The sequence below is a fragment of the Gossypium hirsutum genome, chromosome A10 (assembly GCF_007990345.1).
Source record: "Gossypium hirsutum isolate 1008001.06 chromosome A10, Gossypium_hirsutum_v2.1, whole genome shotgun sequence".
Classification (NCBI taxonomy): Eukaryota; Viridiplantae; Streptophyta; class Magnoliopsida; order Malvales; family Malvaceae; genus Gossypium; species Gossypium hirsutum.
Genome location: NC_053433.1, coordinates 99476965 through 99490557, shown reverse-complemented (window position 1 = coordinate 99490557; position 13593 = coordinate 99476965). Strand labels below are relative to the sequence as shown.

At 32.3% G+C, this 13593-nt stretch overlaps 1 protein-coding gene across 1 annotated transcript; it reads right to left on the bottom strand.

The window, feature by feature from the left end:
* Window positions 1-9095: 9095 nt before the first annotated feature.
* Window positions 9096-9925, bottom strand: LOC107895962 (major pollen allergen Bet v 1-F/I). Its single transcript, XM_016821146.2, has 2 exons — window positions 9641-9925; window positions 9096-9541 (listed from the first exon to the last, which is right to left on the bottom strand). Exons 1-2 carry the CDS (start codon window positions 9819-9821, stop codon window positions 9243-9245), a joined length of 480 nt encoding a protein of 159 aa, XP_016676635.1. The 5' UTR covers window positions 9822-9925; the 3' UTR covers window positions 9096-9242.
* Between the last annotated feature and the right edge of the window lie 3668 nt (window positions 9926-13593).

The window sequence follows — 13593 nt, the reverse complement described above, 5'->3', positions numbered from 1 at the left end:
TTGGAGCTGGTTCTATCTCTTTTTCCACTCTTTCTGGACAATCTCTGAGAAAATGCTCAAGTGAAACACATCCAAAACAAGCTTCACCTCTAGACCGACATTCCCCATGATGAAATTTGTTACAATGTTTACATTTCGATTTGGGGTTATCAACACTACCCACATTGGTCACAGTTGGAAATGAAGACCTCGAGTTAGAACGTTGAGAGCCCTGCTCTCTTCTAGAATATCCCGTAGAGATGGTAACACGATCATAATACTTCTTTAATTTCTTAGAAGCAAATGATTGTGACTTACTCATAGTTCTTTTCCCAAAAACCCGAGCCATTCTTTCGGCTTGTCTCTTTTCTTTACTCAATTCCTCAGTTTTATGGGCTCGATCAGCTAACACTGCAAATTCCCTAATCTCAAGAATTCCAATCAACAATTTAATACCTTCATTTAAACTTTGTTCAAAGCATTTACACATCTCAGCTTCGGTCAGAACCAATTCTTGGGCATATTTGCTCAACCGAACAAATTCTCTTCATATTCAGATACAGTCATGTTTCCTTGTTTGAGCTCTAGAAATTCTTTCTTTTTTTGATCTATGAACCTCTGACTAACATCCTTCTTCTTGAATTCAGCCTAGAAGAATTCCTATGTAACATTCTCTCTCAATACCACTGAAGTTATGGTATTCCACTAATGATAAGTTGTATCCTTTAGTAGAGATACTGCACATTTTAAACATTCAGCAAGTGTAAAAGACAATTCATCAAAAACCTAAATAGTATTCTCTAGCCAAAACTCAGCCATTTCCGTGTTATCATTGTGTCACCTCTAAATTCTTTCGCCCCATGTTTGCGGATTTTATCTATCAGAGGCTTACCAATTCTAACAGATTCGGCACCCTGTGGTACCTCAAGAATCGGTTAGGGAATAGGTGGGGGAAGGTCGTTGTATAACAGGGTTTGTTCTCAAGTACTGTGTAAACCATTCATTCATCATTTGAAAGAATGCTTGTTTTGCCTCCTCACTTCGACCCTCAGACACGGGCCTTTCAATACCAGATGCAGATGCAGCTCTTTGAATTGAAGCTGAAGCATTGCTCTTAGCTTTCCCGGATTCAGCTCTAGCTCAGTTGGATGACATTACTATATGAAAATCCCGTTTAAAATGATCAAGAGTCATCACACTATCACAATTTATATAATGGCATGTATAGCTAAACTCGTGTTCGCTACGTCAAATCTGAGAATCGGCTAAATCGCAGCTCTAATACCATTAAATGTAACACCCTTAACCTGTATCCGTCGTCGAAATAGGGTTTTGGAGTATTACCAAAACATTCAGAAACATTTACAAATAACTTATGTAAATGACTAATCATTTACTGAGATCATTCATAACGTCCTTTGATTGGGCTCTCGGGGCCCAATACGAGCATTAAAATCGAGTCGGGACTTAATCGAGACCTCTAAGAATTTTTCACAAAATTATAAAACTTTTCTAAGGTACAGGGCTCACACGCCCGTATGGTCCAAGAGACACGCCTGTGTGACCTAGGATACGCCCATGCTAGAGGCTGTGTTTGATCCTGTGCAACTCTCTAATTTACACACATGGCCATGCCACACGTCCGTGTGCTAGGCCGTGTGGTTAATTAATTCAATTCGAAATTAGGTGAAGGTTTCACACGGCCAAGACACACGCCTGTATACTAGGGGCTGAGACACACGCTCGTGTCTCTACCTGTATGCCCAATTCTGAGCATTTTGTTTCTCAAAATTAAGGTGCAGGGCACACACGGCCTAACCACATGCCCATGTTACGAGGCCGTGTGTCATATACGGTCTAGACACATGCTCGTGTGGACAAAATAAAGCCATTCCTAGCTTCATTTCTTACCCAAAATTTCACCCAATACCTACACTTGAAACACACAACTAATACCAACCAATCCAAGCATTCAAATAAAACCAACTTCATCATTCAACAAGGCAAATCATTACATGCATAAATGGATATAAACTTACCTTAGTTTATCTGAGGCATTCACAACATTGATCATCTATTCTTAACTTTACACATGGGCAAATATATATCATAATAATCTACTTAGTCATACCAAAATGAACCATTACTAGCTATTCCAATGGCTAGGTTACAAAACATCATTTTCAAGCCACTATTGGCTAAGTTGTCCTATACATGCCATTATACAAAAATGATTTTAATAAGTATACCCAAAATGACTAGTTGATAATGTGACGATGCTCCAGTAATCTCCAACCTTCATGAGCTTCCGAGCACTATAAAACAAGGGAAAAATAAAATGGAGTAAGCATTACATGCTTAGTGAGTTCGTATAACGGAAACTAAACTTACCAATCCTGTTTATTAAATTTAAGCACACAATATCATGTTTTCTGGCCATTTGGCTAAATTTCCTAAACACATACATTCAATCAAACATGTTAGTCACCAAAATCTTCATATCGATTAGGTAACATAGATGAGCTTATCAAGCAATATTCTTTCATGTCATTATCATTTCATCTCAAGATTTTCATGCGATGTTGAGAGTTTTATGTCCGTTGAATCATTAAATTCCAATGGATGCTTAATTAGTACATTCGAAGTGTACGATTCAATAATCCAACAATTTCTTATTCAAGGGTACCTATTATGGCACCTAACCAAGAAACACTCTCTCGAGCCACATATCGTATAACAGGATTACCAGTCGAGGCTAATTCCTTTATATAACGTAAGTTCAGAAGAGCTCGATTAAGATTACCAGTCTAAGCTAAACTCTAATCATAACATATACTCGAGAGGTATTATATTGGGATTACCCGTCCGAGCTAAATCCTTTCTATAACAAGGTCAATTGGATTACTCGTCTGAGCTAAATCCCGTCCACAACAAATGCAGGACCCTATTAGTTTCCGAAAAGCGCATATAATCAATGAAATTCAACATTCAGTCGGGACTTAACCCTTTATCACCATTTCAATCAAGTATCAAATTCTCCATCATCGAATACAAGTAAAGCACATCAATATGACTCACATTACATACAAACATAACATTCAATTAACATAATTACATGCTCGATTAAGTTACACGAACTTACCTCGATACTTTTTCGTGTAAAAAGTATACTAATCCAAAACCTTTTCTTTTCCTCGATCTAACCTTGAATTAGTGTTGTTCGGATCTATATAAATGAATTTAACCATCAATTTCACACATTTCATATTTAAATGGACTCAATTTACGTACTAGGCAAAATTACCATTTTACAACAAAATTACCAAGCCTAACCAAAGTCCCATTACAAATTTTACATCACATGTATTCATAAAATTTCAGAATTTTTCATCAAATTGTACAACTTTTCATTTTAGTCCCTAAATCATGTTTTCATCAAAAATCACTTAGTAAAAGTTGTTTATCTATCAATAATCTTTCATTTTCTACCATGAATTTCTAATTTCCAACATATACATCCATGACCCATTTTTCATACCTTTATAACTTTTCAAATTAATCCCTGAAATAGAGAGATTAAGCTATCCCAGTTTCAAAAATACCAAAATTACTAAAAACGGGACAAGGAAACTTACCCAATTAGGCCTTGAAAGTTTCTTTTCTCTCACCTAGGGTTTCCATGTATTTTTAGGTTGAAAATGACATAAAATAAGATGATATTTTTTATCATCTTTTTAATTAATTAAGTATTTTACTATTTTCAATTTAGTCCTTACCCTTTTTCTAAATTTCCATGGATGAGTCACCAAGAAAAATCTACATACTTCTTTTAATGGTCTAATTGTCATATAAGGACCTCTAGTTTTGAATTTCATAGCTATTTAATCATTATAGCTACTAGAATTCAACTTTCACATTTTATGCGATTTAGTCCTTCTCGTAATGAAGCACTAAATCGACAAAATTTTCGTATCAAAAATTTCACATCATATGCCTATTATGGTACGAACCATATAATTAAATAAAAATAAACTTTATTTTTTAGTCGGATTTGTGGTCCCGAAATCACTGTTCCGATTTCATTGAAAAATGGGCTGTTACAGTGACGCTAGGTAGTTTCGAAAATAGCCCCTATTTTCTTATTTTTTATGAGTTTTTGGTGAGTTTTTCGGGTTAGTTCACACACTTGATTGTTTATTTGACAAACCACACGTCTAGAGCTCACAAAACCTACATTCGTTCATTAAATCACACTAAATAATCAAGGAAAACTCATCTAAAATCACACATTTAACTCAAAATTTTAGACCTTCAAACAAAATTCGAGTGGAAATCTAATTTTCACACTCTTCACCTAACCAAAGACAAGAATGTTTGTCACAAAAAAAGTATGAAAACAAACACTAATACAACCCCTACCTTGAATAAAAAACGGTTAAAATCCTGATATTAGAAAATTAATATGGCATTACTTACACTTTACTCGAATTATGCCCCAAAAATTGAACTCCACACAACGGTTACCACTAAAACACAAAATGGCAGCAAAGCAAAAAGCAAAATGGAAGAAAAGAAAAAAACAAAAGGAAGAAAAGAAAAGAAAAAACAAGAAGCCAAAAAAAAAAGGTGAAAAGGGAGTGGGTGATGGACAGTTAAATTAGGTGAGTGATTCTAGGGATTTTGAAAAATTAAATTAAAATAAAATAAATACAAATTTACCTTAATCCAAATCCTTACCCACCAGATTTTTTTTAAAAATTTAACTTGAACCATGCACTTCTAGGACCTGAAACTCTTGAAGAATCTTTTCCATTTTCGGTTATATATAGAAAGATAGAAATAAAATGTCTACAATTTTTGGTCTTCAATTAATTTTTCTAGGTATACGTGCTTTTCTTCTAACACTCAAGGCTCTTTATTTTGGGGGTGTATACCGTACTTGGGCTCCTAGAGATGAGATATACAAAAAATTACCAACTCAAACAAAATCGAAGGAAAAATATTCCAAACTTGCACAACACAAGATTCCAACACAAGACCAAAGGGTAAGCTAACAAACACCTTACCACCAAACCAGCAGACTCATTCTGTCAACAAACTTGTGAAAATAAAAGATAAGCTATAAGGCCCAAGCTTGACATAATGCCAAAATTAAGAGGAAGAATTCAAAACAAAGGAGTCAAACTTAGGACCTTAAACAAACTTTCAAGGCATTTAACCATCACACCAAATCTAATTATTAGACATACTTGCACAATCTAAATATAAGAATTTTGGGGCGTTACATTCAGGGTATCTTCAAGGGTGTATTGCGACATCCTCAGGCTGTGTCATGACATTGAAGGTAGTCTTGAAATTCTTCTATTATGCTCCCTATGTTGCAACATTTAACCCTACATGTTGCAACGCAACGACTAGTATCGAGTTAGCGCACCTTCTAATGGTTTTTTGCACTCTCACAAAGCATATTAGCTCACCCTTAGGCCTCATTCGACCCCTAAGGTCAATAAAAGACTCAAATTACATATTTTATTGAATGTAAATAAAATTACAATAATTTGACTAAAACTTAACAAAAGTACTTATATTCAAGCTCCTAAAGTGTGAAAACTAGTTCAATATGCTACACCGAATTATGGTAGATCAGTAACACGCTTTGATTTTTCATTCAATGCAATCACAAGAAATGTTCCTTAATGAACAAGAATAAGTGGACTTAATTCAATACATCACCTATACAATTCTCCTTAATTTATAAGGAATCAAAACTTGCTAGCATACTATATTAATCACAATCAATCTTCTATAAACCCAGAAAGACAATAAGCACAAAGAATATATTCCATAAACTCATGTAAGTCTTTAATCTTCAAGATACACCTCCAAGTTTAATCTACTTAATCTAGTCTTGCCAAAGTTGGGAAGTTGATATCCTTTATACAAATCCAAACCAATCTCCAAGATATGTTGCTATGCGCACTTTGAATACCAAAGATGGACTTGCAATCGTCCAAATTATTAGCTAGAACCAAAGCCCAAAGATTTTTTTTGGCCAAAATTTTTATCAAATTTTTATCTATATTTCTTATCTTGGGTTCTTATGTTTTTCTAGTTTCTTTTATCAAATATTTATCTTTATTTCTTTATTTGTTTCAAAAATACATATAAAGAATTGCCAACTTTCAAAAGAGTAAATTCCAAATTCAACTGATTGACAATTAACTTTATGTTATTACTCATGTACAACTATATATATTGGGAGAGAAAGGAAAGGAAGCGTGAAACTATAGGGAAAACCCCATAAAATAATTTTAAATTGACTATTGCAATTGTGTAATCTCGAATTGTAATGTAAATATTATACATAGTGACGTAGATTGTGGGGTATAAGTAAAAATTGAAAACATATGGCTACACCATGATTATATTGTAGCAGTTTTTAAGCTTTCTTTTGGATTTAAAATAAAAATTCAATTATCTATAAGAAACTTTGTTGAGCTTCAGATTTTGCTAACACAAAGGATATATGAAAGAAAATTTGTAGAGTCTTTACAAAATATACACGAGGTAAAACCCAATTATTTTTATAAGTTTGTATGTTTATTTTATTTCATTATATATATCAAAGATAATACAACTCAAACTCTTTGAGTATAACAAAAATAAAGATGATCAAATCCTGAAGACCACCACTCTTATTAATATAACAATGGAAAGACAAATTAATATCTTAGTTGCAAGCATCGATATTAACCAAGAGGTAAGCTTCAATGGCCTTGTAAACTACCTCACTCCTTTGAATGAGAGCCTTGATTTCATCTTCAGTGATTACATAGTCGCTAATGGTGTAAAATTTGATCGAGTATAGTCGCTAATGGTGTAAAATTTGATCGAGCTCTTGCAAACACTTCCTCCACTTGCAGCAGCCACAAATTGGTTCTCATAGCTAATTTTCTGGAGCTTGTCCCCCAAAGGTCTGCCTTCGATCAAACTGTAACAGTATGACAAATTGTTTTCATCATGGAAATTCAAAATAAATATTTAAAATTAGGAACAATAAATAAAAATTTTAAACAATAAATAAATAAATAAAATGGAAATTCTAAAGTGGAAGATTGATCGAATAAATCGATGGATATGATGGATAGATGAATAAGTGCCCAATTGAATCGTTTAAGACATAAACACTAAAAAATTCAATTAATGGCTCTAATAAACTCTCCAAGAAATAATCTTTTGTAAATTAAAGGATGAAGAATGGATTCCTATGACTGCTTGAAGAATCAAGAAGAAAACTGCTAATAAAAATCACAAGAAAACAATTTTGCTCTAATCAACCATCCAAAAATTCATCGCAAGTCAATTGATCTTCCGGACATGAAAATTTGCAGCTTCAAGTTCAAAGAAACTGAAAATTAAAGAACTAACTAACCTTTAACAAAGTTGATCTTTACAATACTTCTAGGCTTATCATCACCTTCGTGCCAACACTCTTAATTGAATGACAGGCAACCTTAGGGTAAACCTTGGCACCTTCAAGAACAAAGGCATTGAAAAGATTAGCTAGGGAGACTTGGAGGTTACCTCAAACTCATAAGTGACATCACTCATTATTCTAAAATCACTTCGGACTTTTCAAGTCTTTTCTTTGTGTTGATAGAAGTGAAGAAGGAATTGGTGATTGAGTGAGTGTTTCGATGTGTGGGAAGATAGAGAACTAGATAGTATTTATAGAGAGAACTAAGATAGTATCTATGAAATTGGGCTTAGCTCTCTCATTTTGATGGTTTTTTGTATGTTTTAGCTTGCATTGATATCTGTCGGTCTCTATGATAATATGATGTTTTAAATGTAATGATTGTGAATAGTTTGAATGTGTTTTTCATATGTGAAATGTGTGTGAATTGGTATGATATGGTACTTGTTTAAGTTTGGTATGATTTGAGGAAAATCACATTTAAAATGTGGCATTATAGTTGAAATAGTCACTTTGTCTTGAGATATCTAGAATAAAAAGACCAGATTTAGTTAATGATTTATTCTTTTGCTTTTTCCTAAGAAGATGCAAGTCAATTTATTTAATGAGGTATTTGACGATTTTGAATATTTAAGATTGAAAGTTATTAAACCATACTTGCAAGTGAATTCAAGCAGTGTTGAATCCAAGCAAATTGAGGCATTGAGTAAGAACAAGGTAAAAAAAAAAAATTAACAACACACAATATGTTTACTTGGTTTGGTTTTATTATGTTTGCGGGGTCTTGTCCAGAAATATAATCTACTACCTTAGCAGTACGTACAATATGTGATTTCAACCTCTAACACTCTCTATATTGGACTCATCAATTTAGTAACTAAGATCTATATAACTCTCCTCTAAATTTTCCCCCTAAAAACTTAAGACATTAACCAAATAACACACTTTGATTATTTACTGAATGCAGTCACAAGAAATGTTCCTTAATGAACAAGAATTGCCAACTTTAATTTTTATTAATTAACAAGAAAGATGGTTGTCCTAGCTCATTTGAAACTAAACAACTCTTTGTTTAGGTTCATTCTAAATGTGTTGTGTTATTAAATTTATAATTTTATAAATTATCAATAACTTTAATTTTTTAGAATTTCTAAATGATTATTAATATTTTTATTTATTCTCTTTTTATAGCTTTTCACTTATCTAGAATGAATCTAGACAACCTTTTCTCTAAGTGCATTCAAGATGTAATTTTTATTTTTTATTTTTTAAAACGTATTTTTTTGTTGATGTGGTATAGATCATGCCAAATTATCATTCCTCCCACATCATGTCACTTGTCATCTACTCGTGCTGCCATCAACCACATTAGCACCATTAACGATCAAACCAGTCAACTAATGATTTTCAGTACTTATAATGTAAATATTATATATAATCACGTAGTATATGCGAAAATTAAAAACATGTGGCTACACCATGATTACACTGTAGTAATTTCTATGCTTTCTTTTGGATTTAAAATAAAAATTCGATTATCTAAAAAACAAACTTTGTTGAGCTTGAGATATTACTAACACAAAGAATATATGAAAGAAAATTTGTCTTTTCAAAGTATAAATGAGGTAAAACCCAATTGTTTTTGTATGCTTATATGTTTATTTTATTTCATTATATATATCAAAGATAATACAACTCAAACTCTGAGTATAATAAAAATAAAGATGATCAAATCCTGAAGACCACCAGTCTTATTAATATAACAATGGAAAAACAAATTAATATCTTAGTTGCAAGCATCGGTGTTAGCCAAGAGGTAAGCTTCAATAGCCTTGTAAACTACCTCACTCCTTTGAATAAGAGCCTTGATTTCATCTTCAGTGATTACATAATCGCCAACGGTGTAAAATTTTATCGAGCTCTTGCAAACACTTCCTCCACTTGCAGCAGCCACAAATTGGTTCTCATAGCTGATTTTCTCAAGCTTGTCCCCCAGAGGTCCACCTTCGATCAAGCTGTAACTGTATGACAAATTGTTTTCATCATATCCTCCAATCATGTGCTTCATATATTGGAATGGAAGACCTAAGGAAATAAAATACTTGTTATCCGATGTACTCATGTCAAACAGATACCCAAAGAAGAAAAGAGTTAAAGAAAGTGAAAATTAAAGAAGTGACTAACCTTCAACAAAGTTGATCTTTACAATACTTCCTGGCTTACCATCACCTTCGAGCTCAACACTCTTAATTGCATGAGGGGCAGCCTTGGGGTAAACCTTGGCACCTTCAAGAACAAAGGCTTTGAAAAGCCTGGTCGGGGCGACTGGGGAGGTTACCTCAAATTCATAAGTTACAACACCCATTATTCTAAAATTATTTCAAGTCTTTTCTTTGAGCTGAAAGAAGAGAAGAAGAAATGGATGAGTGAGCGAGTGAGTGTTTTAATGTGTGGGAAGCTAGAAAACTAGTATATTATTTATAGACTGAACTTGAAGATTATTTCAATTTTTGATTGGAGTTATATATATATATTAGTCAAAAAAAGTATCCCAGATATGTCTAAGGAAATTTCCAATTTATGACTTCATATATATATATATAGAGAGAGAGAAAGGAAAATGCTCATATAAGTATTAACTGTTATAGGAATTGATGAAAAGTAGTAAGTTGGCTGGTCCAGGATGCTGAACATGGAGCATCGACGAGTCCTATAATTCTATCCATATTTAATATTAATAATTTACTTCATTTAAAATCATATTGAGAAATAATACTTCAAATTCACTACTCTAGAACGTCAAAAACAATTCAATATATAAATCTCGATCCAATTTCTTATTTGAAAAATAATGATTTGGTCACCTTTATTTTAAATTAACTTCATTACAATTTTCACAAAATCGAATCCATAAAATCAAAATTCTTTGTGTGAATACAAATATCAACAAAACAATACATAATAATAGACCGTTTATTTGGTGTTATTCCTTTTCTAGAAGGAAACTGAATGTATTGTATGAAACAAAATATTAGAATTTTATATTTCAACGTACTTGATATATGTATATTCAATTAATAATAATAAAAAAGAAACCATTCTAGATAAGTCCAAGTCTTCCTAAGGGTGCAGCCGTACTGGCGTGAATACATAGAATAGAGTTTAGGACTATTTCTTTTTCAAGTGAATTAAGAGACGAGACAGAAAACATTAAAGAAAAAAAATCTGAGGATGCCCAAACCATTTTCTTGAAAAAATAAAAAATAAAATAACTTCACGCATTTTGGAAAATAAAAAATAGGATGTCCACACTATTATTTTTTAAAAAAAGATTTTTTTAATAATTTGTGTATAATATTTTGAATCAATTCAGACTGAATTTAGATAAATAGAGTTTCGCGTGCAAATACAGATGCACTTTAACCTCATTTTGTATAATTCCATTTCAGGATTTTTACTTCTTTTATTAAATATAAAATCATTTGGCAACGAGTGGGATCCGAGATGAATCAAGTCAGTGCCATTCGGGAGTCGCAACGAGGACGTTGCGAGAATGGGAGGTGGAGAATGTCACGGGTCAGAGTTCGAAGCCCGTGACCATCGCGCCAAATGCATCCGATGGAGGTCTATTGCTTAGATGGGGATCATTTGGCCCACGAGAGCTGGCCAGATTCAAGGAACTGTTGGAGAAGCTTGTCAGATTGAAGCTTGGTTGGCCCGATAGCGAAGATATGACAACTTAGGCAACTATGGTAACTAATCTTAAAAAATAGAGGGAATCATATCTTGTAATATTAGATAGGATTTGATATGGCAATATCTTGTAAATCCCTTAAATCATGGGATATGGTTAATCTCGTTCGTCGATGTAAATGTATCTTGACCGTCGGTTTTGGGAGAGCTCAAGTATAAATAGAGTGCCAAATCTTTTCATTGCTCTCGCCAACCACACCAGCCCCTATTAACAATCAAATCGATTAACGTTTGTTTTTATAATTCAAATTCAACACTTAATTTTTAGTTTATCAAACATCACCTTAATTTTAACAATTTCTTTCAAGTTTTCTATTTTTGAATATATCGGTGTGATTTCATTAAGGTTTTAGGGTTAATTTGATGAAAGTTAATTGCTAGTATTTTTAGCTAATTATAAAGTATCATCAAATCCACTCTAAAACATGAATTAAGCACTCAAAATTTAACGTTGTTATCTTCAGATGCTAAAATATATATTTTTCGTCAAATACTTGTACCACATCACACTTAAGTCAAATATAAGTCCGTGGTGGAACGACATGGATCCATCCCGCATAAAGCACAAGTGCTTTTCAGGAAAAAAATATTAGTATAAATATCACAGACCAACTCAGATTTCAAAATTTTAATTTTCTAATGTGAAAAAAAACCCGTTTCTAAACCAGCTTTTTTCCTACAACTAGGAGGTCAAGATCTTACCTAGAGGATTACAGGAGGATGGGAAGGGAATATGTCACATCCCAACAACCGGGTTAGTAGAATTAGGTATTAGGATGTGGGCTCGAGAGAAAAATTGAGTTTAATATCATTGAAATTAAAATAGGATAAAATAATTAAATAAATGATAATGGTAATAATAAAATATTAAAATGATTACTGGATCTTAAATTAGGTGGTGAAAATTAGGATTAGGTGATTAGTTATTAAATAACTTAAAATGAAATCGGGTTTGACAATAATTGAGAAAAATGTGTTTTAATTAAACTAAGGACTGATTTGAAAAACAAGGAAAAATAGAGAGTTTTGAAAAGGTAATTTTTCCTTAATTAAAAAAAAACTGTTCATCTTCCTATCTTCTTTAAACAACCCTCTTCTTCCCTCCCATTTAGCTTCACATTCAATATTTAGCTTCAGATTCGAAATTTTTTCCAAGTTCAAATTTGATATTTTTATCTCAAAATTAACTCATTGTTTGTGATTCTTGAGCTATCTAAACACCTCAAAACCTTCCAATTTTAAAGAAAAATCATTAAATACTCATCAATTTTGTCGTTATTCTTCTCACGTTGTACTTTGAATTAGTTCCACAACTTGTTGTTTTCCTCAAATTGAGGTAATGTCTTGACTTATTATGAGTAGATTAAGGTTGTTGTTTCTCTAATTAGAAATTTATTTGAGTGTGTCGAAAGTTTTTAAGATTTAAAGCTTTTTAATCAAATTTTGGTTCAACAATGGTGAAATCTAAAATAATGATTAAACCTACTATTTTTTATTGATTTCTAATCTATTTTTAACTATATAGAAGTTATTTGATCTCAATTTAATAGATCGGTATCCAATTTTAATAAATTTTGAGTCCCCCATTTTGTGTGTTCCTACAAGCTTAATTTTCTAGAAATTTTAATTTCATGAGATTAGATAAAATTAAATGTTTATATTTGTAATAATAGGTTAAATAGAATGTTTAGAAACTTAATTAAGGTTTAGGAACAAAAATCGAGAGAGGAAACCTCATATTTCGGTAAAATAAGTTGATTTTTGGCTTGAAAATGGTGGATCTCATGTTTCTTGGATATGCTTAGGTTTTAAAGTGATTTATTACTCATTTTGATCTAATTAAAATATGTTTGATCTTAATTTAACAAATCCTTAAGGAATTTAAGCAAATTGAATGTTTTTCCCCCTTTTAAAAGATCACATAAGCTTCATTTTTTTGAAAAAATTAGATCAGTGAAATTGGATGAAATTGATGGTTTGAATATATAATTAGATGATATTTTGGATGTATGAAGTTGAAATCTGAGCTTATAAGTGAGATTTGTGTGGTTAAACACCTATTTCGACAAAACTAATTAAGTTTTCGATATAGAGGTTAAGAGGCTTTGATCTATGATTTTGGAATGATTTAATGGTGTTTGTTGCTATTATTAATGTCTTGGTAATGTGTTTGATGTGTATGAAAAGTACCAATGCATTCGAGAGCCTCCACAAGTATAAAGCTTACTTCAGCATGGTGGTTGAAGCAATGGTTGCTAAGGTGAGTGGCATATTATACTGCATTTAAACTCCAATATGTAGGCTAAGGTAACATATGCGAAACCCCTGCTTAGTTAATATGCGAACCTTGATTTCTCTTGGTGCAAACTATTGCAATTTTGTTT

Excerpts from the sequence above, each read along its gene's own strand:
- LOC107895962 (XM_016821146.2), bottom strand. The coding sequence starts at position 9,821 with ATGGGTGTTGTAACTTATGAATTTGAGGTAACCTCCCCAGTCGCCCCG. Across the intron at positions 9,542-9,640 it reads AAAGATCAACTTTGTTGAAG|GTCTTCCATTCCAATATATG; the intron begins GTTAGTCACTTC and ends TTATTTCCTTAG.